The sequence below is a fragment of the Anopheles gambiae genome, chromosome 3, assembly GCF_943734735.2.
Source record: "Anopheles gambiae chromosome 3, idAnoGambNW_F1_1, whole genome shotgun sequence".
In the NCBI taxonomy this organism is placed as follows: Eukaryota; Metazoa; Arthropoda; class Insecta; order Diptera; family Culicidae; genus Anopheles; species Anopheles gambiae.
Genome location: NC_064602.1, coordinates 82102995 through 82124806, shown reverse-complemented (window position 1 = coordinate 82124806; position 21812 = coordinate 82102995). Strand labels below are relative to the sequence as shown.

The 21812-nt window shown below is 41.8% G+C and overlaps 2 protein-coding genes across 2 annotated transcripts; both read right to left on the bottom strand.

Annotated features, from left to right (window-relative positions):
* Positions 1-9133: 9133 nt before the first annotated feature.
* On the bottom strand, positions 9134-11959 carry LOC5667979 (uncharacterized). Its single transcript, XM_001689012.3, has 7 exons — positions 11867-11959; positions 11135-11795; positions 10974-11071; positions 10803-10915; positions 10137-10735; positions 9532-10070; positions 9134-9466 (listed from the first exon to the last, which is right to left on the bottom strand). Exons 2-7 carry the CDS (start codon positions 11265-11267, stop codon positions 9278-9280), a joined length of 1671 nt encoding a protein of 556 aa, XP_001689064.2. The 5' UTR covers positions 11268-11795; positions 11867-11959; the 3' UTR covers positions 9134-9277.
* A 3941-nt stretch (positions 11960-15900) lies between these two features.
* On the bottom strand, positions 15901-17207 carry LOC133393178 (serine protease snake-like). The gene is made up of 2 exons (XM_061656646.1): positions 16574-17207; positions 15901-16514 (listed from the first exon to the last, which is right to left on the bottom strand). Exons 1-2 carry the CDS (start codon positions 17058-17060, stop codon positions 15901-15903), a joined length of 1101 nt encoding a protein of 366 aa, XP_061512630.1. The 5' UTR covers positions 17061-17207.
* Between the last annotated feature and the right edge of the window lie 4605 nt (positions 17208-21812).

The following is a 21812-nucleotide window of genomic DNA, read 5'->3' as shown; positions in this document are numbered from 1 at the left end:
CCGGGTAGGAACACTCACCACCGATCCTTGCTACTAACGCGCGTGTCGTCGACGGTGGCGAATTTGCCCAGCGACCGGAACGGCGTTTTCGCATACGGACAGCAAAAGCGGCACCTCGAAAGACAACGGGTTGAATCGAGCGTGTGCATGTGTGTGTTTGTGTGCGAAAATGTCCGCCTAAGTGAAGGAACCTGTTGAGATTTGAAATTCCCACAACGATCCCACTCGTCGGGTTGTGTCCCGGTCCATGCATCCCCCCCAGAGCCCCCAGCCAAATGGCGGAAGTGTCTACCTTTACCCGTGATAGTGTCCTTTATGGGGTACGGGAGTTTCGAACCACACGCGCATGCAGTAAATTATCAGCTTCCAGGCGGCATTTTCTTCAAGATGTTTTAACGGGGTAAGAATCAAACCTCGCGATGATATGTTGATTTGGTGAATTGGGATAGTAGAGGTAGAGGTTTCCAAACGGAATATATCGATTTGAATGTGATTTTTGGGAAAGAATGATGAATAATGTGGTTTAAGAATTTGTATGATAAAGTGTGAATATTCACAGTTTTAAACATGAAAATGTATATAAAAATGTGAAATTTAGCAGAAGATACCAAAACAGATGACAAAATAAATATTATCATAAAAAAATATCAGAAAAAAGTATATGATTTAAAATCCAATAGGATCTTCATTGGATCCAATAGGAAGGATAAAAGTTTTTTAGCTTACGCTTCCGTCGCTGCTGGAATCGAAAAAAGTAATGTAATGTGTTTAACTTGATTTAAAAGAGCTGGTATGCTATCTTGTCTTACTTTTTTAATCATCATCTAGTTGACCGCAAAGGATAGTCTACATCTTAGCACTTCTAAAGAAGTAGTTGAGAATACGTCGCTTTGAAGTATTAATCTGTAATATGACAGCGTTGCTATTAGAGATGAAAAAACTCACACTTTTCAATGTTTCAAATCATAGTATAACAGTGACTTTAGTGACTTGAATCTTTAACTCACTCTTTGAAGATTCATTGTTGAATGTTATAAATCAATAAGCAATACACTCTTCAAATATTATATAAGTGATAAAATCGTTTCAAAAATTAGTGGAAAACTCTATCTCTAGTGTTAAAAATTCTCTCCAAAAGCCTGGCTTACCAACTATCTTTTAAACTGTTTAAATAGAAATGTTGTATGTTTTGCTTCCCAAACCGACTATTGCATACCTGAAACTGCGGAAGATAAACCAAGCATTCGCATGTGTCTGCAATTTTTGATAGTCAAGAGCCATAATGAGATGTTGATTCGTATGATAAAACATTAGGATGTCAGGATTCAGTAGGAAATGAAGCTACTAACACACGCCATCCTCATGCTCACATCGTTCGGTAGAGCGTTCAAACCACATGATAAACTAATAACACTAAAAACCCACTTCTTTTATATGATGACTAAAAAACAAAAGAATTGACAAACCAACCAGCTTCAACGCACACAGGAAGCCACAACTTTACCACTACATTTCCCACAACGAACATCTAGTAGCGCTCCAAACGGCCAGATACTGCATCCCACCCGGCTTCGCCTCGACCTATCACCCCTTTTTAACTGTCATTTAACCTTCGGTTCGTCCATTGTTTAGACATTTTCGCGCTTGAACGACGTGAAACTTTATCCATCTTAAAATTCTGTTGCGCTGTGCGGGTGCATGCACCGTAGAACCCTTTGCTTCTTTCGTTTTGTTTGGGTTTTTTCTTCTTCAACACACTTTTATCACACTTTTTCTACCGTTGCCTGGAACTCTTCGGGCCAAAACTTTTAAAAAGACATAAAACTCTACTTGCTTCGTTGCGACTGCTGCTGCTGCTTGTGGAATAATTTTATCCTACACAACATTAAGATTGTCCAGCAGCTATCTTACGCTACCCATCTTAGAGGAAAAGTGCTTGGGAAAAGTCCAACCAAGAATCGTTAACCGAGAAATAAATTGCCCGGCCGAGCTAGAACGAACAAATCTCGATTTAATTAGTAGAACCACTCGTCAAAAAGTCGTTCCCAGTGCTAATTGAAGCTGACAAGCTGGAGAAGAACACGATACAAAAAAAAACAATATCCCAATACTGAAAGTTTTCCACGGGCACGAAAATCCCACCGGTGATGTTTTCTTAATTTTTCCTTTTGTCCCACACTTCAACGCTCCCTGGAGATATGTGTCCCCGTGGTCGTCCGGCAAGTGTGCGGGCAGTAGCAAAGGGTTGAGCAAGATCAATCCAAGCAGGGGGGAAAAAATGTTGCCAACAAAATCACAAATTATGGCACGCGCTGAGTGAACCTGACACTGGGCAGCGGCGGAGTTGCCTCAAGAAATGTCTAATCTTTCACCACGCTAAGTGAAAACAAAAAATACAAGTGGTACAAAAATGTGTTAATTGGGCAGTAAATTTGTAATCAGCTTGAGAAAAAAAGACCTCAGGCTGACCATTTTTTTATTCTTTGAAAAGGTATCCCAAAACGTCCATAAATTACACCGGGAAATTGCTTAATATTCACCACGCAAAAAAAGGCTATTAACAAGGGTGCAGATAAGCTTACAAATTATGCCAGATTTTGAAACCAGATAAGGAACGTGTCCTTCCATGTAAGCTTCTTGAATTAAATCACCTTTCCATCAATCATTCAATTTGGCTTCGGTTCAAAATTATCGAACCTTTCTGGAACCTAGCCCGTTCACTGACCCGATCGCACATCCATTATCGACCGGTTAGAAGGATAGTACCGGCCAGCCCTTCGGCCCCTCCGGCATCTCCACACGCTCCATCATTCCCGTCTCGAGGAATCAAAGTTCTGCAGCATCAATGCCACGTCAGATTTAACTTGTAAATAATTAATCGAGTGATATGAATCCCAAATTAAGTGAATGCTGATTTGTGTGTGCCGGCACGGTTACCGCACGGTAGAAAGGGGAAGTTTCCCAAGCGTCATCGTCCTGCCGCCGTGCCTGTTCGCAAAACTTCTCTCCTTGTTATTTATCTTGCAGGTGAGCCAGAAAGCCAGAGCACACCACACCACGGTGGACGTCGGTGGCTGTACTACGTTAATCCCTTGCAACTCCTTGTGTTGTTTCTCTCTTCCACCCACTTCATATGAAACCGCATAATCATAATCATAACTTTGTCCGTGTACTTTGTACTCCGTGGCGCGGACTCTGACCGCACTAAACGCCCGGCCTCAACCGAGCCGTCCGTCCGTGCAGCAGCAGGACTGGGGAAGGCCTTTTTCATTAATCTCGTACGGTATGTTGTGTACCTTTGCCGTACATCGCAAGGTACCGGCAGGCTCCTCCGCACGTCTCATCCCTTAGAGCGACTAAAAGCGAACGCCGTGGAGTAATGATAAATTATGAAATAAATTATACATACACACACTCGGCGTACCTTACCATGCTGGAAGCTATCTCGGTGCTATCACAAGGAGAGAGGCAAACTTTTTCCCCATGCTTGACAAAAATGGTGACTCTGGCCGGGAAGCCAGAGCTGCCGGGTGTTCAGGATCTCTGCCAGCCAGGTCTGTGGGATTGCCGTTTTGGCATCTGAAGCCATGTTCCGAGTGTCGCCTTCATGTTATGTACTATGCTGGCCTATTGCCGATGGTAGCGAATCATAAATTCGTATGAAAAACTTATAATTAAGTTAGAGTGGTCTTCCGACCGGTGCACGGCTAAACTTCGGGCAGCCAAAGTCTTGGGATAAATTTAATTGAATAAGCATGTTTCTTCCGGGCAGGAATTCCTTGCCTGGGCCGTTTCCGGGTAGTCACGGTAAAGGTTCATCCTCATCAAACGTGTTATGTATGGGAGTAGTGTGTGAACTTTCTTGAGCCTCGGTTTCAGTAGAGAGCCAAATATCACAAAGGCTGTCATGTTGAAGACCCCCATTTATGGTCACTTATCAACTGAACTTAAGAACGTTTTGATTTTAAAGTTTCATTTTCAAGTATATAATTGTTGATTTTATATAAAGAATTGTATAACCAGAAGGATGCGTCTTCTCACATCCTATCTAGCCTTACACGACAAACACAAACGACAATCATGAGTAGACAAACAAATTCTACGCTCATTTTCCTCTCAAAAGGAAGACACATCTAAATAAACCCTCATCCCTCATCGCGAGTACACGCAAGATGGACTTCACATATTTATATTTGTCCAACTCTCTAGCCTCTGGTAGATTAATCGATTCATCTTCGTCTGCATGTACACCGTCAGTCAGCTCTCCCTGCTGGTACGTACTACTGTATTTTGAGGGTATTTTTGGAGCACATCAAACCCATCTTACATTCAGTGCGTTTTGACCTAACCAAGGATGTGTAATGAAAATTATGCCAACCATTACGTCCATGCACAGAAACGGAAAGGAACGTTTGTCCGAACGACGACCCCAGGGGACTCACTTATCATAAGAAAAAATAGAAGCCTTAGCATTTCCACCTAACCTAACCTGTCAAGCGAACTGTAAAGTAATCGAGATGCTGAATTACGGAACGTGAACAACTGTTCCGCATTTTTTTTTTTAATTCACATATGTGATAATACCTCAGACACGGAGGAAGAATTATGATTTGACGTCTCGCTGTTCCCGCTTCGGCACGAGAGCTCAAAAATGTCTGACAGTTTCCTGTTCGGTTTGGTTGATTAAAAGTAAACGAATTGAGTGTGTTTGTGGGAAGGACGTGAGCTAAAAATGGAATCGAATCTAGCCGGGAAGGATATTTTTGGTTGGGGAAAAACGTCCCCACGGGACGCTGGCCGATGATTAGAGGCACCACCTTATCAATGTGGGTTCTTGGACAAACGAAGAAAATTGTACCATTTTTCAACACTGACAGCAGCAATCCAGTTACAGATGATGAATTTAAAGAAATGGCCAGTATGACCGTTTTAAAAGCCAACACTTGGCCCCTCCCAGCAAAAGGTAATCAATGTAAGAGTGTGTGAAAAGTATTTCCTTTTACTTGAAGCAGCTTCTTATCGACAGCTTATCACACCAGGACAGCTCGTGCGGAATGTCAGTTGTCAATTATTATCACTTACTTGCGCTGACGTAATTGAAATGCCACACTGTGCCCTTTTTTCAATATTTTACAGTGTCAGCATGATTGTCCCATTTTAATGCACGGATCGCATGAGCGATGAGCGTGATAAGGTGAGCGTAATAAAATTTACATACCTAGATAAAATCAGCCCATCATTTAGTGTCCGAGTGTGCGGTGCACCGTTGGGTAACGTTGGTTAGGACACAGTGGTAATCGCTGTTACAGACGAAACAGTTCACTATAGAAAAAGGTAGATCTGTTGCGGTCAAAATAAGGGTTTACTTAAACTAAGTATCCTCATTTTTGAAACATTTCGTTTATGTCGTTTGTTCTCGAACTTTTCCAAATCAATTGGAATGGTTCTCACGTATTTTAACATATTAATTTGAGAGGCAAGGGTAAGACATTCAAGCTATATTAGTGATCTTTAAATGACGTACAATAACATGGTTCTTATTACACCTAATAACATGTTTAAACGAGTATACGCGTCTATGGGTGAACAAAACTAGAATTAACACGTAGATCTTGTTTTGTTTGTCATTTATATGATTAGATATCTATTTCTCAATTTTGAATGCTACGTAAAAAAACTAATATAAACCGTTGTTCCTAAGTAAAAAAAGTCGACTAAATTTTTTTTTTAAGATCATAAAATTAAATAACTTTAACCTGAACAATTGCACCCATTGTCAAAGAAAAAAAAGAACAATGACTGTTAACAATCCCAAAACCGTGAAGATTACACTCGTAAACACGCAAGTGGGCATGCATTTTTGTTTCAGCTAAATTAAGTTTTTCACACCTTCTGTGCGGCGGTACAACGTGCCCCCCCCTAATGAGAACCCATCAAACCTACCGAAAGGGCGTAGTAGTACTTAGCCGAAAGTGCATATCGATGCAAATGAGCGCTACCTTATGGTGGTAGCGCTCCCCATCCGTACCCAGCCCAATGAAACAGCGCAAGCAGTGTCCAGTTGTCACACGGCCCATGTTACCCCCATAAAGCACTGTCACCTTACACGAACAATGCGCATAAATTAAGGGCAAAACAATAGGTGTAAATAATGTTCTCTTTCCCCCCTGAGTTTGGAAAATGGGTCCACAGCGAGTGACTTGACCGTTGGTGTGTGTGTGTTGTGGGAAGTGATTAGTAGAACACGAACCTCATCGGCACCGGTACCGAACGGATGAGGCGGCATAAATTCGCAACTGAACCAACCATCCCGAGCAAGCCTGTCACTCAACTCGGTAATAAATTACCACCAGCTGAGCAGGTCCGGCGAAAAGTGCGTCCCTCCAGGTGTGTCTAGGTGGGAGGGTTAAAACTAATGCAATGATGATGCTTTCCCGGGGGCGCCTTGTTAGCGTGCACGTTAGCCTTATCGGGGTGCCTGCTTCCACGTGAGCCATTTAGCAGGGTGTGAAAATGGGGTTTAATTTAGCGTGAATTTTGTTATTATTGTAATTAAATGTCTATTAATTATGCAAATGAGGCAGTACTTGTGGTCGAAGTGTGATTGTGAGGCTGTTAAGGAGAATCATCTTTAAAAGACAAACTAACTCAACGGTATCAGTCTAAGAGTGGATAGTTATAATTATGAAGACATTCGGTGTACTAAAATAAAGAATTTTATTGGAATTAATGTTTCGATATGATTGGCTTTTGAATTAATACTCAACTTTAAATAGGATATTGTCAAATACCAGTTTGCGACGGTAACACTCATAAGGGAAATATCAGGATGCGATGAACATGGGAAACTTATATTAATGACTGGTATAAATGGTTGGTTAATCTGATCAATATATGTCAGTCTCGTTGTATAGTCGTCAACTCATAAGACTTTACATGTCCGTTATGGGTTCAAGCCCTGAATGAACAGGCAGGTCGGAGTTGTGATTAACCGACAACGGTTCTTGCGCCAAAGAAGAGGAATAAGAAAAATATTCTATTCATAGAATATTTTAACATCAATAAGAGTAGTTCTGAATGTAAAATTTGTATGTTATGCATTAATTTAAAACCTATTTCCCAAACTCGGTCGAAGATGAACTATATTTGCAGTTGCCTGGATGCTATCAATGTTTTAATTAATTGCATGAGTATCCTACTCATATTGGAAAATATTTTAAAAATATCAAACGAAACCTCCATTATATCCCTCGTTGGCAATCGCTACGACCGTTCCCGAATTTGATCGAGTTTTCGAAAAAGGGTTAGTAGATTTAGATTTTTATTCATTGACCCTTGCGGCCTACTCAGCGCATTAACCAACTGGCGGAGTAGTTTATTGTAGAAAGCTGAGTAATAACCAGCGCCTCCTGTAATATTCTCGATCAAGGGATATTCGGGATCGACGATCCATCAGCTTGCCTCTTATAACGTTAGATGGCGTTTTACTTTACGTTAGATAGCATGTTAGCATGGCGTTTTTTCTTAAGGAAATACGTCAAAGGTGTTGAAGACAAACTCTTTTTGAGCTTGTGAAAGATGACGAAGGTAGTGTTATTATTGTTATGAAAATGTTTCGCACCCTGCTGATTTTCTGTCAACTCCCATCATTAAACACATATCGCGTCCCTTTTTTGTGTGAAATAAATAACTATAATAATGCATTTCAAAAGCTTCTCTAGCTGTGTTGTTTCAATTTTTACAGAAAAATAGTGTATCAAAAATTCTCATGACTTTTTTACACACCACAACTACGTTTCCTTCAATCCTCAGTGTGCTATTCCTTTACACAACTTCCCATCCCGAATAGTGCATGGTGTTAAAAATGGGAGGAGCCTTACAAAACCACCCCACTGATGAATCCTTATTTATTCATCTATCTAGCACGCCGTTCGCCGACGACTTGCTTTACTTGCCTTACCGTTGTTGGTACCGTGATGGAGCATCCGTGCCGCCCCAGTACTGTGCGGCGTCTGTACGATGGATGGCTTACTCTCCCGAGATATGGAACTTTTCTCATCCGAACTAAGGATAGCAGGCCAGAGCAGGAGTGGAAGAGAAAAAAATACTAAAAAAAACAAAAGAGAAACTTCTGCGCAGAGCGGTTGATGGAAGTTAAAATTTGGCTTTAGTTTTTGTTGTTTTAAAGTTAACAGTTACTGTGAAACCTTACTGAAGGGTAAATTTGGCTCAAAAAATGTATCTGACGGTATGAAACCATTCCCTTACTTTATTTTTTATTTTATTCCATTCCATCGACTCCACATCGAACCCAATAGGTAGTCCTATGGAAGAATCAATTACATTGTTTGATGTTTGATTTATCTAGTTTTCGATATTCCATTATTCAGATTTGAACCAAGGGCAGACAAGGCACACGGTAACGTTATCCTTACAAGCTGGCATCCACCATGCGATTCAACTGGTCTGGTTGGGCTGTTGGCCACACGAAAAATGGTTATGAATAAGAATGAATATGCAACCGAATTTGTAACCATATTAAATTTTATGCCATAACATAACTCTATCCACTCGGTCGTACTCGTATGTGAAAACTCGACCATGTCCCGCGTAACCGTCTCACGGGAATTTTGGACTGAAATGTGGCCGTGTGAGTGTATTCTAAGTGAATTGTATAGGAAAGATTTGTCTACTGGCCAAAGCGAAGACTCCACTTCAAAAACAAGACACACTTCTTCGCAATGGCTGTATATCCCGGCGAAAATTGGAACATACTGCCCCGGCGTATCAAACTGGGTCTGGGATTCAAAAAATGATAATGTCGGTTTCGGCACTCAATAAATTTTCCCACCCTAACTTTAAAACAGGCTTCTTTTCTTCGGAAAAGCATTTCGACGTGTACAGAGAGTGACACCCGTGCAAAGTGGAAAATGTTGTTGAGGTGTGTGCGTTTCCGGGACAGATAGATCTGGTAGGGGAGTGAGGAATAAAAATCACATATTTTCAAAATTCAAATCGAACGAAATACGTTATCCTTTTATCCCGTCGCAAGGGGGCTGGAGGGAAGAGTAATGGGTAGTGTGTGATGGAATCAATTTATCTGGCATCAACGAACAACTCATCCGCTTTGAAGTAGGTTGGAAACTTTAAAACAGAGGAAAAATTGGACTTTTATTTATTTTTGATAGCTTAAGAGAATGAAAATGTCTTAAGTTAACATATGCACGAGATGATGATTCCATACGTGCTTTCTATTGCGTAGATTTGAGTTAAATATTCAGTCTGAAAATACAAGGAATTGGTCCCGTTTGCCAACCACGATCGCTTCTATCCATGGAATGTGAGGTGTTACATCAACCATAAACAGATTTGATCCACAGCTTCTACTTAACGGCGACACAATGCCGTACATATTCACTGGTTCTCCCCAAACAGATTGGTCAATAATTGGTCCACCGTGATCCATCTGTAAGGTAAAATGTTTTCTGTGTAATTATCATTCTCTCGACCTTTCTTATAAGCCATACTCACCCAACACACTCCCGGCATTAGGGGTACCTCGTTGTGGAAACATTGCAGATCGGTTCCACGTATCAGTTCCTCATCACACCCCGTACCGTTGCGAGCAGTAACGAATACAAACTTATCAAACTGGTCTTCCAGTCCGTATGCGAAAAACTCCGGCTTGGACTTCCATTCTCCATCGCTCCGACGATCCCATAAACAGACGGGTCGATATACTTGGTGATTCGCGTACTTAGCAATCTTCAGCAATGCTAAGTCACTTTCCGGTCGACCTGCTCTATAACTGGGCGATACGTATACATCCGAGATAGCTGCACGCTCACCACTTTCGGAAATAACAAACTTTGGATAACCTTTGCTCGACTTGACACAGGAAGCCGCCGTTAGAAGATATTGATAGTCGATCAGTGTCGCTCCACAGTCGTTCGAGGGACTGTCAGATTCCTTCCATAAAAGACCGAAGCGACTCTTGGTGTAGAAGGTATTATATGCTACGTTTATAGTTTCTTTGGGCCTTCCGACGCAGAACGATTCCAAGGTACAATCTGGTTTGGAAGAATTGAGGTGTAGTAAAATTGGAGACAGCAACCGAACTGTTAGCGTTAACTTACCTCTATAACCCAGAGACAGATTTGTCGTTCGCTGGATCCACTCGACATACTCGCTCACTTTACTGTACACCCCGGTCGATCCGGCTGTACAGGGAGTTCCGAACGAAACTACACCGGTTACCAGCGGTATCAACGCACCTCCGACATTAAACAGCTTCACACCGATCGGACCACCGGAATCACCCTCGCAAGTGTCCATACCACTGCCAGCCGCACAGAATTGATCCGCCCGAAAGCCGTCTGGCATTTGTCGTTTGTTCACCGCGATCCTATTGTCACATTCATCCCGCTCCAGGTGCTTTAGCACAACACGCTGAAGCGTCGGACTTAGCGATTCACCGAAACCGGTTGCTCCAAACCCGACCGCATCCATAGACCCCGTCGGTAGGTGATTCTCCTGCCACAAACATGCCGAACAAACCGCTTCCGTAAAGTTGGCCTGTTCTGCCAGCTCAATCAGTGCCATGTCGAAGTACTTGCGCGATGCTCTGTAGCTCGGATGTACGATCAGCCGAGCGATCGCGATTTGCTGTGCAAACTCGTCATCCTCGGTACTTCCTAGATCCGTATCGCCTAGTCGCACCGTATCTGGACGAAGACTGCAAAAAGGTGTTAAATATAAATAGTGAAGACTTCCTACCGATTTCTCGTATTTCTCCAACTCACTTGTCTCCATCCCAGGCACAGTGTGCCGCAGTCAATACGAACTGTTTGCTGATCAAGGTGCCACCGCAGAGGTAATCAATTTTACCACTGGCACGCGTCCAGCCGATCGCCACCTGCAAGGTCAGGGTGGTGTCAATGTCACACAGAAACAAGTTTGTAGCCAAACCTTACCATATGCTGGAACTCGCCGCGAAGAGCTCTAAAGCCACCAAATGCACCGTAGAAGCCGGTGTAATCTCCAACATCTGAGTAGAATCGTTTGGCACAATCTACAAAATGTGTCATAAATCATAATTAAAGAGTTCACTTTAAACCAACTATCATCGTCTTACCCTTCATTGAAGTACGATCAATGTATGTCGGTGGAGGAACATCGTAAAATGATTGCATTTGCACGTCCACAACGGTTTGAATCAACAACACTAGCTGAAGGCCAAAACCCCCCATTCGCCAAAACAAGTTCATTGTGTAACAGTTTTCTAAAGGACCACCTTAAACGCAACTTGTTGTTCAGTCGTGTGCCCGACCACAACTGATTCAAAGTATAATCGTGTCGTCAAGATCAAGTGAGAAGTTTGGCATCAGATGACGCATTGCGTGTCTCATGAAACAGGTTTTACCTGCTAGCCAGACACGAATTATCTCGTCTCCTCATTCATAATCTTAACAATAACAAAAACACACACAAGTTGAAAGCTTAAACACAACGAACGTAGACAATTCGTGAATCATTTCGGGGAAGCTGTGATACACGTTTGATTGACGAACTCAACTATTTGCTATTTTATTACGATTGTTTTACCTTCACTTATCGCTAAATACAAGCCTCTCATTCAACTGTTTAAAGATGATCGATTCCAACCATTGCCTATGAGGTGCCAAACTTGTGAAGATCACATTACTTCCGCAGCCCTGCGTCAAACGGGATACAATACCATGTACCTTGAACTGTTCATCGTAGTAATTCGTCATTAACGGACCTCCATAGTCAACCTAGACAATTTAGATTGAAATAGTACAATCAGTTTGGTTTACCATTTAAAACAATGCAAAACAGTCGTTACCTGGCACAATCCTGGCACCAGTGTCGGATCGTTACTGATACATTTCAAATCGTTGCGAGCAGCATTTTCCCCAACACTGCAGTCTTTACCATAAACGTAATATTGTACAGAACTTGTCACGCTGATATTGAATTCTTCACGTAGCTTCGCATTTGCGGTATCGATGCTCCTGCCTGAAGAATGAATTGTGTCAAATCACGATGCTTCTTCTCTGTCCATAAACAAACCGGATACATTTCATTTCAAATTGCATACTTCTGTAGTGATATACAGGGTTTCGAATCATATAAGGGAATAGTTCAATCACTTAGGGGAATGTTGCAAATCGGTAGGGGAATGTTGCATGCAAACTGTGGAAGTTTGCAATCAAATAGGGGAGTGTTGCAATCGATTAGGGGAATTTTGCAGGCGTACTGTGGAGCTGTCATCAGACTGTGGGTGCCGGTGTAATATGAAGCGTTTCGTCTACCCTGGTAGCTGGCAAGCGTAACTGACAGTCTGCATGGTTAAAATTGAAAAAGTATTGACTTCTTAAAAAAAAAAATCAATATTCACCATTAAACCTCTTTCCTGAATCGTAATTTACGGGAGAATAATCTTATAAAATTATCTAAGGGCTAAACTTTCTATCGATAGCTAGGTTGGAAAAAGGTCTATCATCTTCGTAAGCGTAAGCGAACGCCTTTCTAATCTTCACACGTTGAGGTGTATCACAGTACTGTCGAGATTTGATCAGTCGATCAAAACCAAGGTTAAGGCTACGATATTCTATTCACCCGTTCACCAACCATACACATAAGCTCTTCACGTACAAGTGATTCGTATTGTTTTACAAAACAATTACTGCATCTGAGGCACCGGTTAGCATTATTTTGAGCGTATCCATTAATTATTTAAATATTGCAAACCCCTGTCAGCGTATGTAAAGACCCAAATTGCGCGCGATGATGGCTGGGCCCGCGGCTTCGAAATAGTAGAACTTCAGGAGGTGTGCTGGAAAGACGTGACGGTATGCCAGCACCGTAGCAACTACACAGTCTACCAGAGCGGTGGAGAGACGCGGGAGCTCGGTACTGCGTTCATGGTGCATCACACCTAGCCACAGAGGGTAATCGGGTGGTGGCCGATCAACGAATGGATGTGCAGGTTCAGGACTCGTGGCAGATTCTTCAACCTGAGCATTATAAATGTGCACATTCCGCTCCTTGGACCACTGATGACAAGAAAGAGGCCTTCTATACGCAGCTGGAGAGAGAATACGACCACTGCCCAAAACATGATGTAAAGATTGTCATCAGATACCTTAATGCTCAGATCGGACAGGAGGAGATATACAGTGAACCCTCTCTTATTTGACACCTCTCCCATTTGAAAAACCTCTCTTATTTGAACATTTTCCACAGTCCCTTCATTTCCAGAACATTTTTGTCCCTCTAATTTGGAAAACCTCTGAAATCTGTATCCCTCCTATTTGTGTATGGTGTTGCCATGGTTATTGAACGATGTATGCTCAAATTGGCAATCGTGTTCGCAGTTTCCTATAGCAACAGTTAAGACTGCATACTAAATTTTCTGTCTCTTTCTTATTTGCATGGACCTTTCATTCACTTTCAACCTCTGTAATTTGAAAACCCCTCTTATTCGACAGTCCCATCGCCTCTCAAATAAGAAAGAGTTGACTGTATAAACCAATCACCGATCGGAAGCATCAGTGCCCACCAGTTGACAAACGATAACGGCTTCAAGCCCATAAACTTTGCCTCATCCAAGCACATGAGCATCCGCAGCACCTTCTTCTCGGATATTATCGACGTCAAAATGTATAGAGGCGCAAACACCGACTCGGATCATTTCCTGGTCATGATAAAGCTACGCCAGAAACTTTCCGCGATTAACAACAAACGGAGTCAGCCCTCCCCAAGGCTCAACGTGGACCGGTTGAAGTGTGCTGATGTGATAGAGGTGTACGCGACAGCGCTCAGGGAAGCGCTTCCGGCCTACAACAACACCGCCGCGATGCACCTCGCAGAACTTCGGTGCCATCAGCCCTGCGAACGAGTCATCAGCACTGCTGCCGAACACAAGATCCACGTAGAGAGAAAAGGGAATGGTTGGACGAAGTGTGCAGACGAGCACTATCCGAGAAGAATACAGGGTACCCCCGCATGCTACTGCATCAAGCCCGTCAGATCGTTGAGAACTACAGACGACTGAGGAAACAGCAAACCCTACTCTTCCAGGCCAAGCAGCGCCGTTTTGAAGAGTCATATAAACAGTTACTGGAGCAGCTTTCCCAGTCTGGGGACACACCCTTATTCTACAGGAATCATGTTCCACCAAGAAGGTGTTCCACAGCGATTCCCAGTTCGGTATAAGGCGCAGGGGAGCACAGCGATCTCGATGGCTGGATCAGGTGAAGTGAGATCTGTCGGAGACCGGGTGTTTAAATGGATGAGAGGCTGCAGCCTCAAGAGTTCATCTATTATTTTATTAGGTGTACTGTTTTAAATGAGTGTTAATAAAAATACATTAAAAGTAAAATACAAAAGTAATAGCTTTATGTTGTTCTGTTTTGATTTTCTGTTTACCTAACAGTAGAGTATTTTTAATCAAATTTAATGTTGATTTTTTTTTGGCGACGTTTCACTTTTACTGTAATGGTTATTTTATTCAATTAGTCAGTGGCACATCGTTTTTGGATACAAACTGATATCAAGGAATAATATTGTTCTTCTTCTTCGTCTACTTCTGATCAAGCTTGACTCTATACAACAGCTGATGGCGAGCGTTATAGCCTTCAAAGATTATCTAGTTTTCTCGGGAATTGGTTATAGAAATGATATTCCGTCCAAAATTATTTAAATCTCTATATCCAGGATTTTCTATAAATGACAAAATCATTGTACAAATTCGTGTTGATACATAATACATATTAATGCTTAATATTTTTAAATTTGGGATGTTGTTTAACTTCATGATAAATTTTGAAAATAGTGATAATAATGAAACCTCCTTTCTCTCCAATTGATCCTACTTCTGTTAAGGACAATACGTTGAAGACTTTACAATTTTATAGCATGTGAACATTCGAACAAAACGTTTACATGAATCTCACACACTGGAAGTCGTCTCAAGCCGTCAAATCTTGCCGCACTCATCCACACCGATCCAAAGCATTTATTTTTGCGTTTGTTTTGTCTCATGTTTTGGCCTTTAAATTTAAAATATTTATTAGTGTAGGTTAAGAAAATGTTAAAGTTAATTTTGTATGTGATAAGTAAAAAGATCTTACTGACATATTACTGATTAAAAAATATTTTAATCCTTTTCGTGTTATAAAAATATCCTGGAGCGAAAATTTACCATACAAAATATCCTAAGCATGCTATAATTAAACCCGCCATAATTTCACCGTGAAGTCTACTAAGTACTCCATTACGGCCTACATAAGTCGAGCTAGCAGACGTCGTAAATGTTTCCCTAGATCGATATTTTATCCATCTTTGGCTACCTTTAGGAGAGAGAGAGAGAGAGAGAGAGAGAGAGAGAGAGAGAGAGAGAGAGAGAGAGAGAGGGCAAAACAATTAATAAATCAGGATTCGTTCGGGATTCGTGATTGCTTTTATAAAAGTAAGACGGACGAAATTTGTAGCGTTTCTAGAAACAGTGATAACAAAGCCAATTTGTATTTAATTGTACACTTTACCCGGAAAACACCTTCTGATCGCTGAGTCGCAAACTCTCCTAGATGGGTACAAGTTAAGGTCGATGCATCCCTCACGAGAGACAAGTTTTGATGTTTATTTTATTACATTAAAATGCTTGAGCTTCACTCATACCAACCTTTGAAAATTATCGATTCCATCCATTGCCGGTGTGGTGCTAAACTGGTAAAAATTATGTTGCCTCCACAACCCTGCGACATTCGAGATACAATTCCATCTACTGTGAATTGTTCGTCGAAATTTTCCAGCATTACGGGACCTCCATAGTCAAGCTAGAAGGTTTAGAGTTAAATTCAGCGTTATTTAAAATTACTTGCTTACTAGCAACTCAACAACAACTAAAACAATCATTACCTGACATCCTGGCACCAACTTAGCACCATTCCTGATGCAGTGGAGATCGTTGTCAGCAATATTTTCCCCTACACTGCAGTCATCGCCACGTAGGAAGTATTGCCCAAAGCTTTTCGTACTGATATTAAAACCCTCCTCATAGCTTTGAATCGATGGAGCTAATACTCCTACTAAAAGGAGGAAATCTCTCCTTTCAAAATGTGTCTGCTCTGGCCATAGACAGGCCGGATGCATTTCATCTAAATTTGCATACTTTTGTGTCTTTATAATTGCGATATCATTATAAGGCTGTCCTTTTATGAACCGTGGATGAACAAACACTTCTTCTATAGCAGATCGATCACTGTTAGAGGCTACGTATCTTGGAGATCCTTTGCTGGAAGTTACACAGTCCGCCGATGTGATAACAAAGTTGTAGTCGATCAGAACCCCGCCACACTGATAGATGTCCGTGTCGGCCTCTTTCCACAACAGTCCAACACGACTTTTTGTCCATTTTGGATCAATCGTACCATCCTGGAAGATGGAGAAAGACTCTCTAGGTTTGCAAAAGTTCAGCCCCGGACAAACTGTGAGGAAAATGATACAATATGCTAAAGATGTCTTCGTGTATCCATTATAAACTCACCATCGTAGCTAAGCGACTGATTTACTTCCTTCTCGATCCAATCTAGGTACGAGCTAACCCTTGTGTACACTCCAGTAGAACCATCTGTACACGGAGTTCCAAACGCTACCACACCTACCACAAGTGGGAAGACGTTACCAAACATATTGTAGCGATGCGTTTGTAGTGGGCCTCCCGAGTCGCCTTCACACGTGTCCATGGTTTTACTATGCGCACACAGCTGATCGTCACGCAAGCCTTCCGGCATTTGACGTCGATTGATTGGTACACGGTCAGCACATATCGTCGAATCTAGGGCCTGTAATTTTACCTTCTGCAGAGTTGGGCTCAGCTTTTCTCCAAACCCAAGAGCACCGAAGCCCACCGCATCCATTAGGTCTTCCGGAACCCCAGGTTCACGCCATACGCACGCTACACAAATTGCGCTGTTTGGTATAACGTTTTTCTCAAGTTCTACAAGGCCAATGTCGTAGTAGCTTCTCGACATTCGATACTGAGGATGTTTGATAAAGCGTGCAATTGGAATTTGTTGTGCCGATTCATCATCCTCGGTGCTAGCGAGGTGTGTGTCACCCAATCGTACTGTATCCGGCTGAAGGCGTCAAAAGTATAGAATAATTATTATTTATCTAAATAACGATTTCAGCGGCTTAACTTACCTGTTTATGTCTTGTGAACAATGTGCGGCCGTTAAAGCAAACTTCCAAGTTATTAAACTGCCCCCACAAAGGTATTCGATCCATGTTTCTGATCTGGTCCAACCTATTGCGGCAATGTGTTGAAACTCGGTCCGATATGCTCGAAACCCACCAAAAGCATACGAACTGATATTCGTACTAACACCAATGGCGTTGGGAATTATTTTGCTCTTTCGGTGGCTATTGCTCGTAACGAAGCGCTCCTTACAATCTGTAGCATTCAAACTCCTATAAAAACACTGCGAAATTCTACTCAAATAACAGTAATATTTACCATTAAAGCTATTTCCTTCGGTGTAATTTATAGGAGGTTGTTCTAAAAAATGTTGTCCCAAAGCTATGCTTGCTAACGTGAGCACGACTGTTAAATGTGTAAGCATTTTGCACATCGTAGCAGAAACTTAGTTGGTTGTCTGATTGGAAAGAAGTGTCTCACTGTACTGACGGGCTCGGGTTGACGATCAGTTGATGAAAGCCATCGAATCATTCCGATAACGCTAAGAACCGCTGCATCAAACATACACACAAACTCTTCATGCACAAGCAATGCTTATTATTTTGCAAAACAATCGATGCATGTACAACGCCGATTAGCGTGAGCTGCTCTTCCATTCATCTATCAATTACTCATCGCTTGTTATGGAAGCAAATTGTTTCTTGCAGATTAAAGATTGTTTTGGAAAAAAAAGTCTTGCATCCTTGCCCTAAAAACTGTATGGCGGTACCATGCATAGAACTGACTATCCTACAATGAAGTCATCGATAAGACACTGGTAGCCAAGCCCATAAATAATACAGCCAGGCCCTGACCGACAGCGGTTGATACGCCAAAGAAGAAAATGTACTAATGCACTTTTTAGAAACCGTAGATTATTTAAAGCACGCTTTTAATACCGTGCTTAGGATGTCCACGGATGACTCATTTAACGTCGAATCGATTCACCCTATGGTCATTGAAATATAGACATTAGAGGGTTTTAACTTGTTTGGATAACCAATGATTTTCTTTTTGCATCACTAGCTAATTTGCCCGGATCACACGGATACATGAATGCATAAACTTCTTGTTTTGGTTAAAAATAGAATGATAAGCAAACCGCAGAGTATAAAAACAATTTCTAAAATATTATCCCAATTCTTTGTTTCCTTTTATCTGTCGTTATCAATTTTGGAGGTCTAGATCTTGAGTAGTATTTTGTGCATCAGGGCATTGATCCATTCAATATATGAGCCCATGACAGTCTTTTTATATGATTGTATACAAAAAAAATATTTCTATTCAAGAGTGCGTTATTTCAATATATGGCGACTACGGCAAAGCCGCACCGCCATTCGGAAGTGATCGGAACAGCGATCATTTTCCTCTTTATTTTGGTGTGCTTTTCCGCACCAAAACAACACTTAACAACATACTATATTAACTAAACGTATTAAATATTCGCTAGGAGGATGAATCGGAAGGATGGTCAAACAAGTGGGCGCAGGAATTATACAATCTCACAGCACGTAATAAAGGGTCATTTAGAGCACGAGGACGTAAGGAACGGGTTGGAACATAGAAATGCAGGGATGAAAGAATGGTTTATGAATCCACCGCATTAGATATGAGCGAAGCAACAAACATTATTTGGGAAATGTGACGGCGTTTCTCCAATGAGTCCAGACCCAACAGATGGCATCTTTGCTCATAGTTCGGTAGGGTATCTGACGTCTAGCCGGGCATTTTGCTGACAATATACCGAGTAAATGATCTCTACACTCTTTCTATGCGGTCAATGGATGTATATGGGCTGGGACATGAAACAACAACACAGTATATTCCAAAATAGGTCTTACTAACGAACAATATAACCCTTTTAAACACAGAGGGTCGGATATGCGGATTGAAAAACGTTTTATCATATCGATTGTTTTACGAGCCTTATTAACGGTAACGTCATTGTGATCGATGTAAATTATGCTACAAATAATTTGTATCGGATTAATAAGCACTTGGTTTTTATAGCAAAAATGACAAAAGTTCCTCAACAGATCACTACATTACATTTCACTTCGTATCAATAACCTTCGAAAAATACACAAAAATATGACAAACCCATTTTAGTGACCAGACTTGCCAAAATTGCGATCCTTGTTATTCCAATCACTCACCGCTTAAATCCCGCCAGAGTGTCGATATGCGAATGAGAGCGGTTCGACAGGACAGTAGTGATGAGTACTCCCAAGTGGAGCAGTGGATCATATTATCACTGCTCTTCCAATCTGTATACGAAAACCTCCGGCTTAGATTTCCATTCTCCATCGCTTCAACGATACCATAAACAGACAGGTCGATATACTTGGTGATTCGCGTACTCAGCAATCTTCAGCAGTGCTAAGTCACTTTCCGGTCGATCTGCTCTATAACTGGGCGATACGTATACATCCGAGATAGCTGCACGCTCACCACTTTCGGAAATAACAAACTTTGGATAACCTTTGCTCGACTTGACACAGGAAGCCGCCGTTAGAAGATATTGATAGTCGATCAGTGTCGCTCCGCAGTCGTTCGAGGGACTGTCCGATTCCTTCCATAAAAGACCGAAGCGACTCTTGGTGTAGAAGGTATTATATGCTACGTTTATAGTTTCTTTGGGCCTTCCGACGCAGAACGATTCCAAGGTACAATCTGGTTTAGAAGAATTGAGGTGTAGTAAAATTGGAGACAGCATCCGAACTGTTAGCGTTACCTTACCTCTGTAGCCCAGAGACAGATTTGTTGTTCGCTGGATCCACTTGACGTACTCGCTCACTTAACTGTACACCCCGATCGATCCAGCTGTCTGAGCGAAACTACACCGGTTACCAGCGGTATGAACGCACCTCCGACATTAAACAGCTTCACACGGATCCGACCACCGGAATCACCCTCACAAGTGTCCATACCACTGCCAGCCGGACAGAATTGATCCTCCCGAATGTTGCAAACTCGTCATCCTCGGTACTTCCCAGATCCGTATCGCCTAGTCGCTTCGTGTCCGGACAAATACTGTAAAATGGTGTTAAATGTTAATAGTAGAGACTTACTACCGACTTCTCGTATTTTTCTAACCAATCCCAAGCGCAGTAGGCCGCAGTCAGTAGGGGAAGTCAGGGTTGGTTCGACACTGCGGATAAGTTCGACAACTTGCTGTTTTTGTGTTTAGAGAACTTTTTGAAGAAAAAAGACTAGTACATATTATTTATGTCAACTTTTTCGTATATTTGAGTCACATTCCACTAATCAGAAACCTGTCAATTGTCAAAAAACAACACAATAAACAAATGGTGGTTCTAATTGACAGCCTATGTAAGTTTTTACTTCTAGGACTTAAGGAATTGTGACGTTATTTCAACAAAGTTATAGTTTCCGTGTTAATAGTATTGTTTTATAAACACTATTGATTAGTTCTGTATCACAGGGCGTAATGTTTATATTAAACTATATAATATAAAATGTCACTAAAACTTGTGCGGCCAATGGGGGTAAAATCGACACCCTACTTAGTAGTAGTGTAATGCTTATTTGTATCATGTTAACTTTTTTTATATCGTAATTTGAAAGTGCCTGTATTTTATACAGATGTCCCTTAACGATGTACGACAAACGTAATAATCAAGCTGAGCAAACACGCAATTTAAAATACCGTAGAAGCTTTAAAACACAAGATGTCAACAAACCAAGGAAGTTATAATTATGGAATTCAGCTATTATTCTACCACATAACGTTTACCAAACTCGTACTAAAAATATGTACTTTATATATGGTTTAGGCTTATGACCATTTGACAATTTATTTATTTTTGAAATAAGGGGTCTAAGCGGATTGGCTGCCCGCTCAGCTCATGAAGGATATGCCGCGTTCTCACACGGCATATTCTGCTGGAAAATATCTGTCAAACACACTTTTTTACTGAGGTAGAGAAAGTCTACCAGAACCCGTATTATACGAATTCTGTTCTGTTGGCGGTGTTGAAGCAATACCTCGCTGATAGGGGGTAGATTCGAAACCTCTAGAAGGTTTACATATGCTCTCCACCACCTACTCCTACTTAATACGTCCCCTTCGTACAGAACGGTAACATGTCTCTCAATTATCCAAGCTTGGGTATTAGGAGTGGATACCCTCCAGCGTATGCCTCTTTCCGAAGGGTTACGATGGTTTCTTTCGCCATGGCTCACTGCAGGACTCTAAAAAGCCAGCGAGCGTAGGCCCTACGACGATACTGGAGGTTAGGGAAGAGGCCTTACAAGCCACCCTCGCTAAAACCGCGTGCGACGAACAGCCAACACGAAGAAGAACTGTATCGGACCAATCGATTCAGACCCACGCTACGAAAAAGGACTTACGATTGGAAGCTCGGGCCATGGAACTGCAAACCTCTGTCAGCGAATGTAAAGACCCAAATTGCGCGCGATGATGTCTTGGCCCGCGGCTTCGAAATAGTAGAACTTCAGGAGGTGTGCTGGAAAGACGTGACGGTATGCCAGCACCGTAGCAACTACACAGTCTACCAGAGCG

Coding starts and splice junctions, on each gene's coding strand:
- LOC5667979 (XM_001689012.3), bottom strand. CDS start 11,267: ATGAACTTGTTTTGGCGAATGGGGGGTTTTGGCCTTCAGCTAGTGTTG. Junction 10,916..10,973: donor GCGGCGAGTTCCAGCATATG/GTAAGGTTTGGC, acceptor CTGACCTTGCAG/GTGGCGATCGGCTGGACGCG. Junction 9,467..9,531: donor TAATGCCGGGAGTGTGTTGG/GTGAGTATGGCT, acceptor TTTACCTTACAG/ATGGATCACGGTGGACCAAT.
- LOC133393178 (XM_061656646.1), bottom strand. CDS start 17,060: ATGTCGAGAAGCTACTACGACATTGGCCTTGTAGAACTTGAGAAAAAC. Junction 16,515..16,573: donor TCAGTCGCTTAGCTACGATG/GTGAGTTTATAA, acceptor TTTTCCTCACAG/TTTGTCCGGGGCTGAACTTT.